This window comes from Oncorhynchus nerka, linkage group LG22 (assembly GCF_034236695.1).
Source record: "Oncorhynchus nerka isolate Pitt River linkage group LG22, Oner_Uvic_2.0, whole genome shotgun sequence".
NCBI lineage: Eukaryota > Metazoa > Chordata > Actinopteri > Salmoniformes > Salmonidae > Oncorhynchus > Oncorhynchus nerka.
In genome coordinates this window covers 11,716,697-11,735,860 of record NC_088417.1, presented here as the reverse complement: position 1 = coordinate 11,735,860, position 19,164 = coordinate 11,716,697, and the positions used below count along the sequence as shown (strand labels likewise).

General features: G+C 42.7%; 2 protein-coding genes across 2 annotated transcripts in view; one reads left to right on the top strand and one right to left on the bottom strand.

The window, feature by feature from the left end:
- The first annotated feature begins 2,990 nt into the window (after positions 1-2,990).
- On the top strand, positions 2,991-16,649 carry LOC115104864 (thioredoxin domain-containing protein 5-like). Its single transcript, XM_029626211.2, has 10 exons — positions 2,991-3,361; positions 4,579-4,731; positions 5,457-5,562; positions 7,266-7,362; positions 10,657-10,772; positions 11,056-11,142; positions 11,287-11,433; positions 12,301-12,383; positions 12,557-12,686; positions 14,742-16,649. The coding sequence occupies exons 1-10, from the start codon at positions 3,174-3,176 to the stop codon at positions 14,862-14,864; spliced, it is 1,230 nt and encodes a 409-aa protein (XP_029482071.1). The 5' UTR covers positions 2,991-3,173; the 3' UTR covers positions 14,865-16,649.
- LOC115104863 (bone morphogenetic protein 7-like) overlaps positions 16,258-19,164 on the bottom strand; it is a 70,033-nt gene continuing 67,126 nt past the window's right edge. The window contains exon 7 of the mRNA XM_029626210.2: positions 16,258-19,102. Within this exon, the coding sequence (XP_029482070.1) occupies positions 18,953-19,102 (150 nt within the window). The 3' untranslated portion in view covers positions 16,258-18,952. The remainder of the gene's footprint in view (positions 19,103-19,164) is intronic.

Here is a 19,164-nt window from a genome sequence, read left to right as displayed (position 1 = left end):
TCGAATTCACAGACGTATCAAGAAAACATAACTGGTCATCCCTACTACCTCTGATCTGGCGGACTCACTAAACACATGCTTTGTTTGTAAATTATGTCTGAGCGTGTCCAAGGCAATCCATAAATTGTTTTGGGTTTGCTTAATATAAGGAATTTGAAATGATTTATACTTTTACTTATACTTTTGATACTTAAGTGTTTTGTTGCAATTACATTTACTGGTGAACTCCTAGCGGTTAAGATGGCGTTGAAGGAATGGAGACACTGGCTCGAGGGGGCTTCTCAACCGTTTCAGGCGAAGCGGTTGAACTCCAGACAAGCTCGATGGTCTCTTTTCTTCAATCGATTCCAGTTTATCCTCACCTATCAGCCCGGGTCGAAGAATCTCAAACCGGACGCCTTGTCCCGAATCTACGCTCCTGCCATTCGAGAAGATACTGACATCCCTGTCCTTCCTGCCGCTAAGATCGTGGCCCCGATCTCGTGGCAAGTTGAGGATACCGTGAGACGAGCTCAAGCTATCGAACCGGGTCCGAAAGGAGGTCCTGCCAATCGGTTGTTTATCCCCAAGGCAGCGAGGACCCAGGTCCTTCTGTGGGGGCACTCCTCTCGCCTCACCTGTCACCCGGGCGTAGGTCGCACCTTAGAGTTCATCCATCTTCTCACCCCCGCCTTCAAGGACTCCTTCACCCTTTTCCTCAGTTCTTTGCTCTGTGTTTGAATGTTAGCACCCAGCCCCAGCGATGCTGTGAACATTTGTTGCTCCAGTTGGACTCTCTTGTGGTACTCTGTTTTTGTTCTCGTTTATTTATTTTTGATTATCTTTTGAGGCCTTTTTTCTGCTGTACCTACCACCTTATGGATTTACCTTTTCACTTGGAGGATTACCTTTTTCTCTTGGTATTACTTTTGACGTTGTGGATTTATATTTTTGCCTGAAGAACTTTCCTTTTTACTTTATTAAAACACCGTCTCAAGTACTGCTGTGTCTGCCTCATCTTCTGGGTTCTGCCGACTATTAGTGGCTCAATTTGCTAAGTAACTATTTCTCACACCGGAGACCCAAGTTGGTAACCGGGTCTTGACACTCTCTACTTTCTTTGTAGAATAATAGTGAAGACATCAAAACTATGAAGTAACACATATGGAATCATGTAGTAACCAAAAAAGTGTTAAACAAATCAAAATACATTTTAGATTCTTCAAAGTAGCCACCCTTTGCCTTGATGACAGCTTTGAACACTCTTGGCATTCTCTCAACCAGTTTCATGAGGAATGCTTTTCCAACAGTCTTGAAGGAGTTCCCAGATATGCTGAGCCCTTGTTGGCTGCTTTTCCTTCACTCTGTGGTCCAACTCATCCCAAACCATCTTAATTGGGTTGAGATCGGGGGATTGTGGAGGCCAGGTCATCTGATGCAGCACTCCCATCACTCTCTGTGGGTCAAGTAGCCCTTATACAACCGAGAGGTGTGTTTTGGGTCATTGTCCTGTTTAAAAACATATGATAGTCCCACTAAGCACAAACCAGATGGGATGGCGTGTCGCTGCAAAAAGTTGAGGTAGCCATTTTTTATTTTACCTTTATTTAACTAGGAAAGTCAGTTAAGAACAAATTCTTATGTTCAATGGCGGCCTAGGAACAGTGGGTTAACTGCCTTGTTCAGGGTCAGAAAAACAGATTTGTACATTGTCAGCTCAAGGATTTAATCTTGCAACCTTTTGGTTACTAGTCCAACACTCTAACTACTAGGCTACGCTGTCGCCCCAACCAGCCATGCTGGTTAAGTGTGCCTTCAATTCTAAATAAATCACAGACAGTGTCACCAGCAAAGCACCCCCACACCATCACACATGCGGAGATCATCCATTCACCTACTCTGCGTCTCACAAAGACACAGAGGTTGTAACCAAAAATCTCAAATTTGGACTCATCCGACCAAAGAACAGATTTCCACCGGTCTAATGTCCATTGCTCTTGTTTCTTGGCCCAAGCAAGTCTCTTCTTCTTATTGGTGTCCTTTAGTAGTAGTTTCTTTGCAGCAATTTGAACATGAAGGCCTGATTCACACAGTCTCCTCTGAACAGTTGATGTTGAAATGTGTCTGTTACTTGAACTCTGTGAAGCATTTATTTGGGCTGCAATCTAAGGTGAAGTTAACTCTAATGAATGTATCCTCTGCAGCAGAGGTAACTCTGGGTCTTCCTTTCCTGTGGTGGTCCTCATGAGAGCCAGTTAACTCTAATGAATGTATCCTCTGCAGCAGAGGTAACTCTGGGTCTTCCTTTCCTGTGGTGGTCCTCATGAGAGCCAGTTAACTCTAATGAATGTATCCTCTGCAGCAGAGGTAACTCTGGGTCTTCCATTCCTGTGGTGGTCCTCATGAGAGCCAGTTTCATCAAAGCGCTTGATGGCTTTTGTAACTGCACTTGAAGAAACTTTCAAAGTTCTTGAAATATTCTGTATTGACTGACCTTCATGTCTTAAAGTAATGATGTACTGTTGTTTCTATTTGCTTATTTTAGCTGTTCTTGCCATAATATGGACTTGATATTTTACCAAATAGGGCTATTTTCTGTATACCACCCCTACCTTGTCACAACACAACTGTTTGGCTCAAACACATTAAGAAGGAAAGAAATTCCAAATTATATTTTACTAAATTTACCTGTTAATTGAAATGCATTGAAGCTGGTTGAGAGAATGCCAAGAGTGTGCAAAGCTGTCATCAAGGCAAAGGGTGGCTACATTGAAATATCTCAAATATAAAATAGATTTTGATTTGTTTAACACTTTTTTGGTTACTACATGATTCCATGTGTTATTTCATAGTTTTGATATCTTCACTATTCTACAATGTAGAAAATAGTAAAAAGAAAGAAAGAAAAACCCCTTGAATGAGTAGGTGTGTCCAAACTTTTGACTGGTACTGTCGATATACATAGCCAATTATGTCTATCCTACTTGTGAAAGCATCTGGATTTAAACTTGTTGGAGCTTGTTAAAGAAGTGTTTGAAGTTTCAGCAGTGGCGCGACGCCACTGATCTCTATATAATGTAGATTTCTTCTCCACCATGTAGAGCGTCTCGTCGTGCGTGGGTCCTATCCACACTCTTCAAAGGTCAGAGTTAGTGATATTCACAGACAGACCAGTGGCTCAGCAAGACGGGATCATGGCCTCCTCAGCACTGAATTGCACACATTTTATGTTGTGTTTTATTTATTGTTCGTTACTTTTTGGTAATATATTTTGCGATGCTGATGCTGAAGAAGATGAACATGCCAAACATACGTATACAGTGGATATGTTCAACGATGCTGTCCCAACCGCTCCCCACTTTGTCATGTTCTTCGCCCCTTGGTAAGCAAACTCGCTAGGTAGTGTGCAGTTTGTAAAGTTATTGACAATATTTAGATGGATACCCTATTTCTTCACTAATTTATCAGATTTTCCAAGTTGTCAGAGGTGCTACAGGAACCGCTAACTTGCAGCTAGCTAGCGCCGCTTTTTGTTGCCGGCTAGCTGTCTAAATAGCTAACTAGTCAGCCAAGTTGTATTATTATTTTTTTTGCTACAAATGTTAACTAGGACTTGTATATACAATCTTATCCATCAGTGCATAGATGACAAGTCATTATAATCTAGCTAACAAACCACACGAAACCAGAACTACGCTAACGTCAGTTAGCATGCTTTGGTTGGTAGTCATTAGCGCCTTGGAAACTTATTTAATTAAACTTGTGAACTTTCTGAAGTCACGATTAAACTTGGACTGACTCGTCCTTTAACGTTAGTCGACACAGTCGCTAGTTACATGCCCAGTGTTTTTATTTTAAATATTGTTGTATATATTCTTTTTTTCCAAGGTGTCAGTTTGTCGCACATTTTGTACTATATAACAGCTAGCCTAGCTAACAGTAGTGGAGTAGTGGACCATTTCAGGATGTGACCGCTTACGTGGCAAGCACTGATTGATGTAACTGTGTAGACGGGCAGGCACTAAAGATGCCTAAAAAATATACCCACGATTTTTGTTTTTCAACACAAAAAACAATCTACTTGCTGTAGTAAAATGCCCCCCCAATTAAAAAAAATATATATATTTTGCGAAATGTAAGCTTATAGACAACATTGCGGTTCTTCATCACTACACAGGAGTGTCTTTACTTTATACCTCACCGAATACAGTTACAAGCTGACCCCACACTGCACAATGGCTTGGTATATAGACAGCATCTCAAAGAAACATAAAATGTATGGATAACTTAAGTCAGACAAACATAAGGCGGCACATTCTATTTCCATAGAAACATGAAGACCGTTAAGCATATGGACTTCAATAGGAGTGTTGAGTTGTATCAGGTGTCTCGCTTTTCCACTGAGACTGTGCTCTCTCTATTTGATGCCTAGCCTAATCAGTGTTTCCACCCCACAAAAAAATCAGCAGTCTTAGTAGATATGTATCTCTCAGCGGTGGCAACAGTGATATAGGGGAAACACTGTTAATTCCAGGCAGAACTGTGAAGCCTGTACTATCTCAGGAGAAGGACTTTGAAAGAACTGTGTTTTGCTTCCAGGTGTGGTCACTGTCAGAGGCTACAGGGGACATGGAACGAAATGGGGGACAAATACAACAACATGGAGTCGCCGCCCGCCTACATCGTAAAGGTTGACTGCACTCAGGATGTTAAGTTCTGCTCCAATGTCCACGGCATCAGGGGCTACCCCACGTAAGTACAGGGTTGTATTAATTAGGGCACACCATAGCAAAACATTTTGAAATGTTGCGCAACAGAACAGTTCCTTACTGGATTTCTTATTTGAGAAGTTCATGTACTACCTTGGTGTATCTTCATTTTACTCCTGGGCTCCCGAGTGGCGCAGCGGTCTAAGGCACTGCATCTCAGTGCCAGAGGCATCACTACATTCCCTAGTTTGAATCCAGGCTGTATCACATCCAGCTGGGATTGGGAGTCCCATAGGGTGGCGCACAATTGGCCCAGCGTCGTTCAGGTTTGGCTGGGGTAGGCTGACTTGCCTAGTTAAATAAAATATCAATAAATGTATATCTTCATTTTGCCACTGGGGTAAATCATGTAGCTGTCATAAGGTGAATGCACCAATCTGTAAGTCGCTCTGGATAAGAGCGTCTGCTAAATGACTTAAATGTTAAATGTTAGCTAGATTTGATTACTTATTGACCGATAGCAGTGAAACATTGACATGAATTTAGTTACATTTTTACACACCTTGTTTTGCAGTGTATGCTGTAAAAGCTGAACCTGGACCCTAGTGTGCTTATAAAATCTTCTGTCATTAAAAACAACGTTCAGTTTCATGTAATTACAAAGGAATTAACCGGTTAAGTGTATTGTGAGTGTGTCAGTCATCTTACACAGCAGTGTGGCCTAGTCATTGAGGCGAATGACCTCGTTGACCCCTGTGTTGTCTGTAGGCTGAAGCTGTTCAAACCTGAGCAGGAGGCTGTGAAGTACCAAGGCCCCAGGGACCTGCAGTCTCTGGAGACCTGGATGCTCAACACATTGCAGGACGAGCCTGTGGTAAGTGGGCGGAGTTACATGCATCCTATCATCTCATCTGAAATGGCTTCTCCTCCTCGTTTCCTTCATCTGATATGAACGCCTTGGACAGGTGATAGCGAAGGAACAGTGGAACGACAACCTTGTTATCGCTTCCTGTTTCCACGCTTCCACTTTTTCAACCTGTTTTCAATGGGAAGGAAAGGAGGTGATGAAAGGTTGTCACTTTAACCAGGGATCATCAACCAGGGTTTAGCCACGGGACGATTTTTAAACCAGGGATCATCAACCAGGGTTTAGCCACGGGACGATTTTTAAACCAGGGATCATCATCCAGGGTTTAGCCACGGGACGATTTTTAAACCAGGGATCATCAACCAGGGTTTAGCCACGGGACGATTTTTAAACCAGGGATCATCAACCAGGGTTTAGCCACGGGACGATCAGGCCAGTCAAGTTCTTCCACACCGATCTCTCCATATCTGTTTGGACCTCGCTTTGTGCACAGGGGCATTGTCATGCTGAAAGGGGAAAGGGCCTTCCCCAAACTGGTTCCACGAAGTTGGAATCACTGTATTGTCTAGAATGTCATTGTATGTTGTATTTCCCTTCACTGGAACTAATGGGCCTAGCCCAAACCATGAAAAATGTCCCCAGATCATTATTCTTTCTCCACCAAACTTTACAGTTTGCTTGCTTTGCTATGGAAACCCATTTCACTAGCTCCTGACAAACAGTTTTTGTGCTGACGTTGCTTCTAGAGGCAGTGTTTGGAACTCGGTAGTGAGTGTTGCAGCCAAGGACAGATGATTTTACATGCTTCGGCACACGGCGGTCCCATTCTGTGGGTGTGTGTGGCCTACCACTTCGTGACTGAGCCGTTGTTGCTCCTTGAAGTTTCCACTTCACAATAATAGCACTTACAGTTGACCGGGGCACCTCTAGCAGGGCAGAAATTTGACAACTGACTTGTTGGAAAGGTGGCATCCTATGACGGTGCCACGTTGAAAGTCACTGAGCTCTTCAGTAAGGCCTTTTACTGCCAATGTTTGTCTATGGAGATTGCATGGCTGTTTGCTTGATTTTATACACTTGTCAGCCACACCTGAAATAACTGAATCCACTCATTTGAAGGGGTGTCCATATACTTTTGTATATATAGTGTAATTGCACAAGCGAGCCCATAGGTTAATCAGCAGGCATGGTGATGTTGCCTTAGCGTGCTGTGCTCAAAGGCTGGAGTTAACTATTGAATGATGATCCCTGCGCTTGCTAATTGTGAAAGAGTAGGACGTGTGTAACATTTGTAGCCAGCACCATATGACTAAATGTTATGCCCATGAGATAGGAGGCGATGTGAATATATTATGCTTACTGAAATTAAATTACATGTGAGCCCCCCCCCCCCCCCCTTCAAATCGGCCTTACTGATTTGAACTTTCGTAACTACATTATATTTGTCTAAAACATAATAATTTCATACCTTGCCTCCATTTGTAAACAATCACATATCTCTATTGGAACAGGTTTCCAAAATGTAAATCCTATGTTTTCAGTCTTTTATGTCCAACAATAAATCATTGAAAACTTGGGGTCCAAATTAAAATCCACCAGTTGGAGATCCCTGCGTTAACTTTCAGACCATCTGAATATAACCTTCAGACTAATGTTACGTGATGGCAGTCTTTATTTGGTGTGTGGCATGATGTTCTATGGGTTTGCAGGAGCCAGAGACTGAACTGGAGCCTCCCAAAGCCCCAGAGCCCAAGCAGGGCCTGTTTGATCTCACTGCCGGCAACTTCAAGGCCCACATCGCTAAAGGTAACGGGGAGGATTGGGATCTGTCGGTGCAATATACATATGTCAACAGTCTCTTTATAGCCTGGTCCAGGATCTGTTTCTGATGTCTCGCACCATAGGAGTTATTGCCACACAAACTGACCTGGGACCAGGCTTGTCTATTTATACCCGAAATATAAAGTATGTGAGGGTTCCTTAACGCAACTGTTTTGGTAAGCTGCACACGTTCATTTTCTACAGCGATTAACATAATTTAGATGCTGTTATTTCCTTAAAAACCATGATGCAATTCACTCTACATTTATCTCATGCAAACCGCATGTTTCCGGTCACTGGACAAGCACAACAAAAATAAATGGTGGTCACCATAAATGTCCTGCTGAAATTGCAGCTTTTCAACCCGGTTTTGAGTTGAATGTTTTGTTTGAGAAAGAAAAATAAATTATTCCTGTTTTGGAGGGAAAAAGACAGGATATGAGAGGATCATTTTTAAGAGGAATGTTTGTGTCCAACCTTTTTAAATGGTGGCAAGATGGCCTGTGATGAAATTGCGTAATGGGTAGCATTTAACCTCTGAGCTCAGTGTATTTTAGTCTCCGGGCCAGTAACGCACAGGCAATTTTTATTTTATTTTTTATAGTTGATGTAATTTCTCATGTTATTCCATCAACTAAATACCCATCCGTAAGCTGAACTTGAGGTAATGTTTTATTTATTTTATTTCACCTTTTATTTAACCAGGTAGGCTAGTTGAGAACAAGTTCTCATTTGCAACTGCGACCTGGCCAAGATAAAGCATAGCAATTCGACACATACAACAACACAGAGTTCCACATGGAATAAACAAAACATACAGTAGAACAAAAGAAAACAAAAAGTCTATACACAGTGAGTGCAAGTGAGGTAAGATAAGGGAGTTAAGGCAATAAATAGGCCATGGTGGCGAATTAATTACAACATAGCAATTAAACACTGGAATGGTAGATCGGCAGAAGATGAATGTGCAAGTAGAGATACTGGGGTGCAAAGGAGCAAGATAAATACATACGGTATGGGGATGAGGTAGGTAGATAGATGGGCTATGTACAGGTGCAGTGATCTGTGAGCTGCTCTGACAGCTGGTGCTTAAAGTTCGTGAGGGACATATGAGTCTCCAGCTTCAGAGATTTTTGTAATTCGTTCCAGTCATGGGCAGCAGAGAACTGGAAGGAAAGACGACCAAAGGAGGAATTGGCTTTGGGGGTGATCAGTGAGATATACCTGCTGGAGCGCGTGCTACGAGTGGGTGCTGCTATGGTGACCAGTGAGCTGAGATAAGGCGGGGCTTTACCTAGCAGAGACTTTTAGATAACCTGTAGCCAGTGGGTTTGGTGGCAAATTACATACAACTGTAAAATACTTCAATTCTGTGCTTTCAGATTGTAGCTACCCTTACTAGAGGTTGACCGATTATGATTTTTCAACGACGATACCGATTATTGGAGGACCAAAAAAAGCCGATAACGATTAATCGGACGGTTTAAAAAAAAAATTGTATAAATATATATATTTGTAATAATGACAATTACAACAATACTGAATTAAAACATTTATTTTAACTTAATATAATACAGCAATAAAATCAATTTAGTCTCAAATAAATAATAATGAAACCTGTTCAATTTGGTTTAAATAATGTAAAAACAAAGTGTTGGAGAAGAAAGTAAAAGTGCAATATGTGCCATGTAAAAAAAGATAACATTTAAGTTCCTTGCTCAGAACATATGAAAGCTGGTGGTTCCTTTTAACAGGAGTCTTCAATATTCCCAGGTAAGACGTTTTAGCTAGTAGTTATTATAGGACTATTTCTCTCTATACCATTTGTATTTCATATACCTTTGACTATTGGATGTTCTAATAGATACTTTAGTATTAGCAGCCTAATCTCAGGAGTTGATAGGCTTGAAGTCATAAACAGCACAATGCTTAAAGCATTGCGAGGAGCTGCTGGCAAATGCAGTAAAGTGCTGTTTGAATGAATGCTTACAAGCCTGCTGCTTCCTACCACCGCTCAGTCAGACTGCTCTATCAAATCATAGACTTAATTATAATATAATAACACACAGAAATACGAGCCTTAGGTCATTAATATGGTCAAATCCGGAAACGATCATTTCGAAAACAAAACGTTTATTCTTTCAGTGAAATACGTAACCGTTCCGTATTTTATCTAACGGGTAGCATCCCTAAGTCTAAATATTGCTGTTACATTGCACAACCTTCAATGTTATAATTACGTAAAATTCTGGCAAATTAGTTCGAAACGAGCCAGGCGTCCCAAACTGTTCCATATACCCTGACTCTGCGTGCAATGAACGCAAGAGAAGTGACACAATTTCCCTGGTTTAGTATTGCCTGATAACATACATTTCTTAACTAAATATGCAGGTTTAAAAATATATACTTGTGTATTGATTTTAAGAAAGGCGTTGATGTTGATGTTTATGGTAAGGTACAATTGGTTCAACGAAAGTGCTTTTTTTTTTCACGAATGCTCTTGTTAAATCACCTGTTTAGCGAAGTAGGCTGTGATGCAATGATAAATTAACAGGCACCGCATAGATTATATGCAACGCAGGACAAGCAAGATAATCCAGTAATATCGTCAGCCATGTGTAGTTAACTATTATGTTAAGATTTAATGCTAGCTAGCACCTTACCTTGGCTCCTTGCTGCACTCACATAACAGGTAGTCAGCCTGCCACGCAGTCTCCTCGTGGAGTGCAATGTAATCGGCCATGATCGGTGTCCAAAAATGCAGATTACCGATTGTTATAACTTGAAATCGGCCCTAATTAATCGGCCATTCCGATTAATCGGTCAACCTCTAAACCTTATTGTACATGATTATTTATTGGTACTTTTTACCCTTTTTTTATTCTCCACAATTTTCGTGACCTCCAATTTGTAGTTTGTCTCGTCTCATTGCTGCAACTCCTGTATGGACTCGGGAGAGGCGAAGTTCGAGAGCCTCCAAAACATGACCGGCCAAGCCGCACTGCTTCTTTAACACGCTGCTCGCTTAACCCGGAATTCAGCTGCACATGTGTCGGAGGAAACACTGTACAGCCGGCCTAACCTGGACGACGCTGGGTCAATTGTCTCATGGGTCTCCCGGTTGTAGCCAGCTGCGACACAGCCCGGATCTGTAGTGATGCCTCTAGCGCTGCGATACAGTGCCTTAGACCGCTGCCCCACTCGGGAGGCTTACTGTACATTTTATGTGATGTTTTCCAGTATTAACTACAATCTTTCTTTTTCCTCTCTTCTTCGCAGGGTCCCACTTTGTCAAGTTCTTTGCTCCCTGGTGCGGTCACTGCAAGGCCATGGCCCCGACCTGGGAGCAGCTGGCCACCAGCTTCGAGTACTCAGACAACATCAAGATCAGCAAGGTGGGTGACAAGTCACCGGCAGGGGACTAGAGCGCCATGTTTGTCAAATGTGCACCAGTCCAGGATACAGAACTTATGACGACTCGTTTGTACAGTAGAATGATACGATCCCCTTCAACAAATGTTATTTATGGCTGCGGTTTGATGTTTTGCATTGGACTGACAACGCAGTGACTTCTACTACCACTGGGTGTTCATATTTCCACATGAAAAGCTCTACTGTCTTTACCAGCTGGATATGCTGAATGAATTCTGATTTAACTAGTGTGTTGTGATTGGCCAGGTGGACTGTACCCAGCACTATGACGTGTGCTCTGAGAACGCTGTGCGTGGCTACCCCACACTGCTCTTCTTCAAGGACGGAGAGAAGGTACCTAGTTTGGTTGGCTACCTCACTGAGGAAGACATTGTGTTCTGTAACCCATTCATGTTTGTGAGGAGCTATGACTTAATTAATGACCCATTTAATGAGTCAGTTTGTTAACCCTTTGCGGTGGTGGTGGTGTCTGTCCAGGCAGACCAGTACAAAGGCAAGCGGGACCTGGACTCACTGAAGGACTTTGTGGACAACCAGGTCAAGGCTGCTGCTGTTAAGGAGGATGATGAACACCCACATGCCAACGAGATCCCAGTACCCAGTGATGAGCCCGCCAAAGAGGAGGTACTACAGTGTGTGTGTGACTTTCTCTCAGGCATAATGGGGCCAAGCACATGTGCCTTCCAGATTTAAAATACTCCACATGCTATGTTGTAGGTAAATGCCTACGTGGAGATCTATTTTTGGGGCCGGGCACCGTGTTGAATGTGGGGCAGCACGTTTTTACAGCTTCCCTCTCCCAGATACTTAATAAGTGAATAAGATCTCAGGCTAATGTTTTAGCAGTGAGATTTACCAGGCCAAGCTGTTCGACTCACAGTCTACTGCAGACTGGATTCCAGGCATAGGCCTCTGCTACACACCGGTTAACTAGAAGTCTCAATTATGGGCAGGCTAGCTATTTTTGTGTTTGCAATGCCAGGATAGTGGGTTCGATTCCCGGGACCACCCATACTTAAAATGTATGCACGCGTGACTGTAAGTCGCTTTGGATAAGAGTGTCTGCTAAATGCCATTTCTTGTTATTAGAATTGAATGATAAGTGTGAACGGTGACATCACTAAAGTCTAAACCTTGGAACAAAGACATGACACGTGTGGTTTTAAGGACAGATCTGATGCTACGTCCAATAAAAACGTAGAACTCGATTGATCTCGGCTGTCCGGTTTATGAACTTAAGCTACTTCTTTGATTTTACTGGTCTTGTGGACGTATAAACGAATACAGGACCACGAATGATACAGGACCACGAATGATACAGGACCACGAATGATACAGGACCACGAATGATACAGGACCACGAATGATACAGGACCACGAATGATACAGGACCACGAATGATACAGGACCACGAATGATAAAATCTAAAATGATCGATTAAAAAAAAATATATATACATATATTTTAATTTTTCTTTCTTCCCCCTTGCAGTCTGGCGTAGTTACACTCACAGAGGCCAACTTTGACGAGACGGTGGCCAAGGGGCTGGTATTCATCAAGTTCTATGCGCCATGGTAAGAAACAGCTCCTTTATGAGCTATTAAATCCACATGTCGGTTCTATTTAAACCATCTCACCATATGAAATTTACACTATTTAAGGCAATTTGAGTTGGTGATTTACTTCAAACGAGGGACCGCCACTAGAAGACATAACCATAAGTTACGTGACCTCTCATCCTCTCCAGGTGTGGCCACTGTAAGAGTCTGGCACCTACCTGGGAGGACCTGTCTCAGAAGGAGTTCCCTGGCCTGACTGATGTCAAGATTGGCAAAGTGGACTGCACAGTGGAGAGGACAATCTGCAACAGGTTTTCAGTAGGTGTTCTATATTGTACATTGACTGTCTGGAGCTGAGAGATGGCTCAGAAATAGCGCTAGTGAAGTCTTTCATGCTCTGGGGTGTGAACAGCAAGATGTTGAGATCCTGCAACTTGAGACATGCTGTTGTTCTAAACACCAAAACAGCAGGTGTGACCCAGGGCCACAGGAAACAGAAGCAGTGAACTGGATTAGCTGAGGTTGTGATCTCTGGCTCCACAGCCACCTCATTGTAGGATTGGTTGATCAGTGGTGCTGGAATGGTGGATCTGACTCCCTTATTGTTCTTTTAGTCAATGACCATCACAACCTTTATCACTAGGGCAGTCCATGGTAGGACCATCACAACCTTTATCACTAGGGCAGTCCATGGTAGGACCATCACAACCTTTATCACTAGGGCAGTCCATGGTAGGACCATCACAACCTTTATCACTAGGGCAGTCCATGGTAGGACCATCACAACCTTTATCACTAGGGCAGTCCATGGTAGGACCATCACAACCTTTATCACTAGGGCAGTCCATGGTAGGACCATCACAACCTTTATCACTAGGGCAGTCCATGGTAGGACCATCACAACCTTTATCACTAGGGCAGTCCATGGTAGGACCATCACAACCTTTATCACTAGGGCAGTCCATGGTAGGACCATCACAACCTTTATCACTAGGGCAGTCCATGGTAGGACCATCACAACCTTTATCACTAGGGCAGTCCATGGTAGGACCATCACAACCTTTATCACTAGGGCAGTCCATGGTAGGACCATCACAACCTTTATCACTAGGGCAGTCCATGGTAGGACCATACATTTACATTTAAGTCATTTAGCAGACGCTCTTATCCAGAGCGACTTACAATACCTCTATCACTAGGGCGTTCTCTGGAATTTCCCCTGACTCAAGGCCATGGGGTCAGTAGTCTCTTCAGCGGCTAACAGGTAGAAATGAATTTGTGATTCACACTGCTAAACAATAGGGACGTAACAATTCACCAGTACGCATTGGCCCCCCCGATTCAAATGTTTAAGATACAAGTGCAAACTGATCCAAATGTAGCGTGCATCCGTCAGAAAATAAATTTGAACTTAACGAATCAGCGGTTCACTAAAATGTTGTGCTCATATAAAATGTGCTCGTACTACCATCCGAAAACACAATCTTTTTTGTGACATCTGATGCGTATTCTCTTTCAGTGTGGAACTGTGCTGAGTCGTTTGCATACCAGACAACCCAAGACAATATCAGTAGCCTAGTCAAATTGAGCACTGTGCCCAGCTTTGCACGCTGTACCAACACAAAGTAGGCATCAGTAGCCTAGTCATACTGCTCGCCCAGCCATACTGCTCGTTCTGTGCGTGATTTCCTGCAAGACCGGAATGTCAGTGTTCTGCCGTGGCCAGCGACGAGCCCAGATCTCAATCCCATTACGCACGCCTGGGACCTGTTGGATCGGAGGGTGAGGGCTAGGGCCACTCCCCCCAGAAATGTTCGGGAACTTGCAGGTGCCTTGGTGGAAGAGTGGGGTAACATCTCACAGCAAGAACTGGCAAATCTGGTGCAGTCCATGAGGAGATGCACTGCAGTACTTCATGCAGCTGGTGGTCACACCAGATACTGACTGTTACTTTTGATTTTGACCCCCCCCTTTTTGTTTAGGGATACAATATTCCATTTTTGTTAGTCACATGTCTGTGGAACTTGTTCAGTTTATGTCTCAGTTGTTGAATCTTATGTTCACACAAATATTTACACATGTTAAGTTTGCTGAAAATAAACGCAGTTGACAGTGAGAGGACATTTCTTTTTTGTCCTGAGTTTAGATGGTTCATGCGTGGTTTTCAGTAAGAGAACATCCACATTCCTTCGGCATTGACATCTGAAGGAATGGGGAAGGTGAAGGAATTGCAGAGCTAGGTGAACTTGAGACCATATTACTTATCCATTCATTCCCTTCAGATCAGCAATCACTGAAGAGGTTGGGGCTAGCTAGGGGTTGTTACCTTAGTGGATGTCAGACTTTAACCTTTGTCCTCTTTCCCTCCTACAGGTGAGTGGGTACCCCACCCTGCTGATGTTCAGAGCGGGTGTGCAAGGTGAGGAGCATCATGGAGGGCGCGACTTGGAGAGCCTGCACGGCTTTGTGATGAAGCAGGCCCGAGACGAGCTGTAGCACTATCCAATCAACATCCGTCGATACTTCTTTCCTCCCTCACACAGCGTATCTGGCCAATGAGAGGAATCCTCTCTCTGATTGTTTTTCTTTCAGAAAGCAGTAGAATCAAGACACTTAAAAAATGTAATAAATAAAAACACTCTGTAATGCCTTGTTTACCCCCTTTTGTTTCTGTTCTAATCCAATAGTTTGTGTGACTGTATTCGTTTGGACTGCCTAGTTCCTCTGTTCTTCTGGAAATTTAAATGGTGTGATCGACAACCACTTTTTGCCAGCGGTACACAGTCAGACCTTGACAACCGTTATAGTCATCCCAACGCTTGACACAACTCAAGGACGGTTGTCGTATATTGGTGCCTGCCGGTTGTTTCAAAAAACGTTGGATTAACCTGACTGAGTTTGTCTGAAATTTCAAAAATGTTATTTTTGGTTATTTTTCTAAATATTTTTTTTAAGGAAATCATGCTGATAAATCACGAGCCACTTATGTAATGGTACTGCAGCAAAGAGGTCAGAGCCGCGTGACGTTGAGTGTTAAGTTGACGGTACTTCTCATCCCATGCCAGTAACGGCTTAACTAACTTAACTCTCAGGGACACCCAGTTCCCGACCTACCCCATACTATCTCTTTATCAACTATATTTGTATCCCACTTGTGTTTTTGTAGAGTCCCCTCCCAACTGCTTGTTGGCTATGTCGGGGAAGGCTGCGGGAAGCTACTTTTCAGTGTTTCGTGTCAGACTGCAATTTTTGTGTGTTCCTCTGACATCGTAAATGTGCTACAAAAAGTCTGAATTTAGACCTATTTTTTAAAATATATATGTATGTATGTGTTTGTGCTGTGAGGCTTCAGTTCGGTCCCGACCGCGGCCCAATATCAGGTGCCATGTTGGTGTTACCAACGTTTTTATGAACAATGATTGTGATCGTCAGTTCGTACACTCAAGTCAGGCCTTTTTGAATGGATGGAATGGAATCTACCAGTTTGGGTCATTACAGGACAACTGTATTTGTCATTAACTCCATGTTTGACACAAAGTCCCTCAAATGGTTTGCAAGGGATTGTGTCAAATGTACAAAAAATATATATATATATATATATATTTAAAAATGGTTTTCTACGGCTAATTCATTAGAATGGAACATGTCCTTGTGTAAATGCAATATATTTCACAAAGCTCATTTTAATATTCTGTTCTATTGACTAAGTGTCTCAGGCCCCAGTGTGAAACATTTTCCCAGTGAAGCACAAGAACGCCACAACATTAGTGCTATGGTCACTTTTGCTTTGGGTTTATCGACCTTTGGAAAAAAATCTGGAATGTTTGGTTTACCTCGTATGCTTGGAAGAGCAAGAACAGAATACCCAAAAAATATTTTTCCACCCACATAATGATCAATTATATTTGACTTGTTTAGTCAGTAAGATATGATGACAATGTTGATTTTCCTTTCCAGATGTAGTCTAAGTCTTTGAATATGCGTGTGTGTGCTATTCTGGGGCTTTTTGGGGGGTGAATCAAAAGATTGTATGTTCATGGAGTTGCTGTATGAGGCAGGTTTTACAGTCAATGCTCAATTAAGGGAAAGGAATGCATTCAGAGGCTAACTACGTATTGTTAGTACATTCTTTATGGACATGGTCTAGGCAGACTCCAGTGAAGGAAAGCGGTGTGGTTTTTTTCTTCTCGTGAGTGGGTTGTACACTGCCCATGAATTTTGTAAACAAAAAGCAAGTTGTAACATGAGATTTTTGTAATAAAATGTCTTTTTCCAAAAATAGTTTGTATTTTTCATTTGTTCACATTTCTCTGTAATATGGCATGACATTTTAAGAGGTGCAATAAATAAGCTGAAAATGTACAAGTATTTACACACAAAAGTAAGTCTAAACATGATCACAAATGTAAACAGCAGCTTACCAGAGGTATATTTTGTGATTTCGGGTTTTTCTTTTGGCACAAGGGTATCCAATTTTGGGCTGTAGTCAAGCTGTTCTGTTTATTAACCCATATGTCAATGTCTTAGCATGTTTTGAATGTTTGTCCTGAAACAAAGTTCAGTAACATGTGGTTGATCTGTAAGTGCATTGACAGTTCCTATCCCTTTCAAATGAACAAAACATCAATGACAAATGGTGATAAACCACACTGAAGCTCATTTCAGGATATCGGTCCTAATCATTTGATCAGCTGGTTTGACCAACAAATGTGTTTTTCCACTCTGCAGGTTTTTGGGAATAATATGTTAACTTAGATTGGAATAACATGGAAATTGCAGTTTGCGGTACGTCCGAGGGATGAGGTGAAAGTCGTCTTTGGAGCGGTATGTCAGCTGAGGCACAACCTGCTACCTGATGAACCAGTTCAGTGAAATAAACTCCGCATGAGCCTGGCAAATATTGACCAAATTAAGATATTTTGAGGAGTTCACAACTAAAAATAGTATGTGGTCGTTTCCGTTCGGCCTGTATATTTTTTGGAAGCCAAGTGAATATGGTGGAAAAGCTTACGAGTACAATACATAACGAGGAGTAGGAAATATCTCTTTACATTAACTAATGTAGCGTGACATAAATATTACAATATCAGCAGATTGTTGATGATAAAATCAGGCTTTGGTTAGTCAGACAGTATATTTTATTCAGACAATGCATTGGGGAGGTATTCAGACCCATTTACTTTTTCCACATTTTGTTACATTACAGCCTTGTTCTAAAATGGATGTTTTATTCTCCTCATCCATCTACACACAGGCCATAATGACAAAGCAAAAACTGAAATATCACATTTATAGCTAATTTCAGGTCTCTCCAAAGATGTTAGATCAGGTTCAAGTCCGGGCTCTGGCTGGGCCTCTCAAGGACATTGAGACTTGTCCAGCGTTGTCTTCGCTGTGTGCTTATGGTCGTTGTCCTGTTGGAAGGTGAACCTTTGCCCCAGTCTGAGGTCCTGAGCGCTCTGGAGCAGGTGTTCATCAAGGATCTCTCTGTACTTTGCTCAGTTCATCTTTCCCTCGATCCTGACTAGTTTCCCAGTCCCTGTCGCTGAAAAACATCCCAACAGGATGATGCTGCCACCACCATGCTTCACCGTAGGGATGGAGCCAGGTTTCCTCCAGAAGTGACGCTTGGCATTCAGCCCAAAGAGTTCAATCTTGGGTTCATTAGACCAGAGAATATTGTTTTTCATTTGCCTTTTGGCAAACTCCATGAGGGCTGTCATGTGCCCTTTTACTGAGAAGTGGCATCCGTCTCGTCACTACCATGAAGGCCTGATTGGTGGAGTGCTGCAGAGATGGTCGTCCTTCTGGAAGGTTCTCCCATTTTCATAGAGTAACTCCGGAGCTCTGTCAGAGTGACCTTATGGCTTGATTGTTGCTCTGACATGCACTGTCAACTGTGGGATCTTATATAGACAGGTGTGTGCCTTTCCAAATCATGTCCAATCTACCACAGGTGGACTCCAATCAAGTTGTAGAAACATCTCAAGGATGATCAATGGAAACAGGATGCACCTGAACTCAATTTCTAAATACTTATGTAAATAAGGTATTTGTTTTTTATTTGTAATAAATTTGCAAACATTTCTAAAAACTTGTTTTCGCTTCATCATTATAGGGTATTGTGTGTAGATTAGATATAAAAACAAATTTAGAATAAGGCTGTAAGGTAACAAAATGTGGCAAAAGTAGAGGGGTCTGGATACTTTCTGAATGCACTGTAGTTAGGCTAATGCTGTCTCCCCCATGTAGATTTCTACATGTTTTCTGTGTCATTCGACTACATCTGACGGGATTGGCGACCCGCGCTGAGATAACATTGAGTCAATTCCCCTACGTCTTCGAGTTGTTTTGCTGTAATGAAGCCAGTAGCCGTCGGAGAATTTGAACATCACTTGGATGAGAGAGAGTGGAAAGCAGCACATTGGTCTGGTCCTTTATCAGTTCCTCCCTCACCCTGAGTATGAGAGAGGGTAGTACACACACTGACATACAGGCAGACCCAAGATGTCGTGTTCACGCAGTCTCCGCTGCAGCCCGCGCCGCGGTCAGGTGACCGTGACGACGCGGCGGTTTGGTGGTCGTCAGTGGCAACCACAGGCCCTGACCACCATGTTCTTGTACTTCTTCAGGATGACGTTGGAGTTGTCGTCGAAGTAGAGCACGGAGATGGCGTGCAGCTTGGTGGCGGCGCAGCAGGGCTTGGGCACGTTCTCCGGGTTCATGAGGTGGACCTGGGAGGCGATGACAAGGTCAGAGGTCATAATATATACCACTTTTTTTGGGGAGCATTATT

What these genes read in the sequence shown, in the direction of transcription:
- LOC115104864 (XM_029626211.2), top strand. Translation starts at nt 3,174, where the DNA reads ATGGCCTCCTCAGCACTGAATTGCACACATTTTATGTTGTGTTTTATT. An exon ending in GTCATGTTCTTCGCCCCTTG is followed by an intron (nt 3,362 to 4,578) that starts GTAAGCAAACTC and finishes TTTTGCTTCCAG; the next exon opens with GTGTGGTCACTGTCAGAGGC. An exon ending in ATGAGCCCGCCAAAGAGGAG is followed by an intron (nt 11,434 to 12,300) that starts GTACTACAGTGT and finishes TCCCCCTTGCAG; the next exon opens with TCTGGCGTAGTTACACTCAC.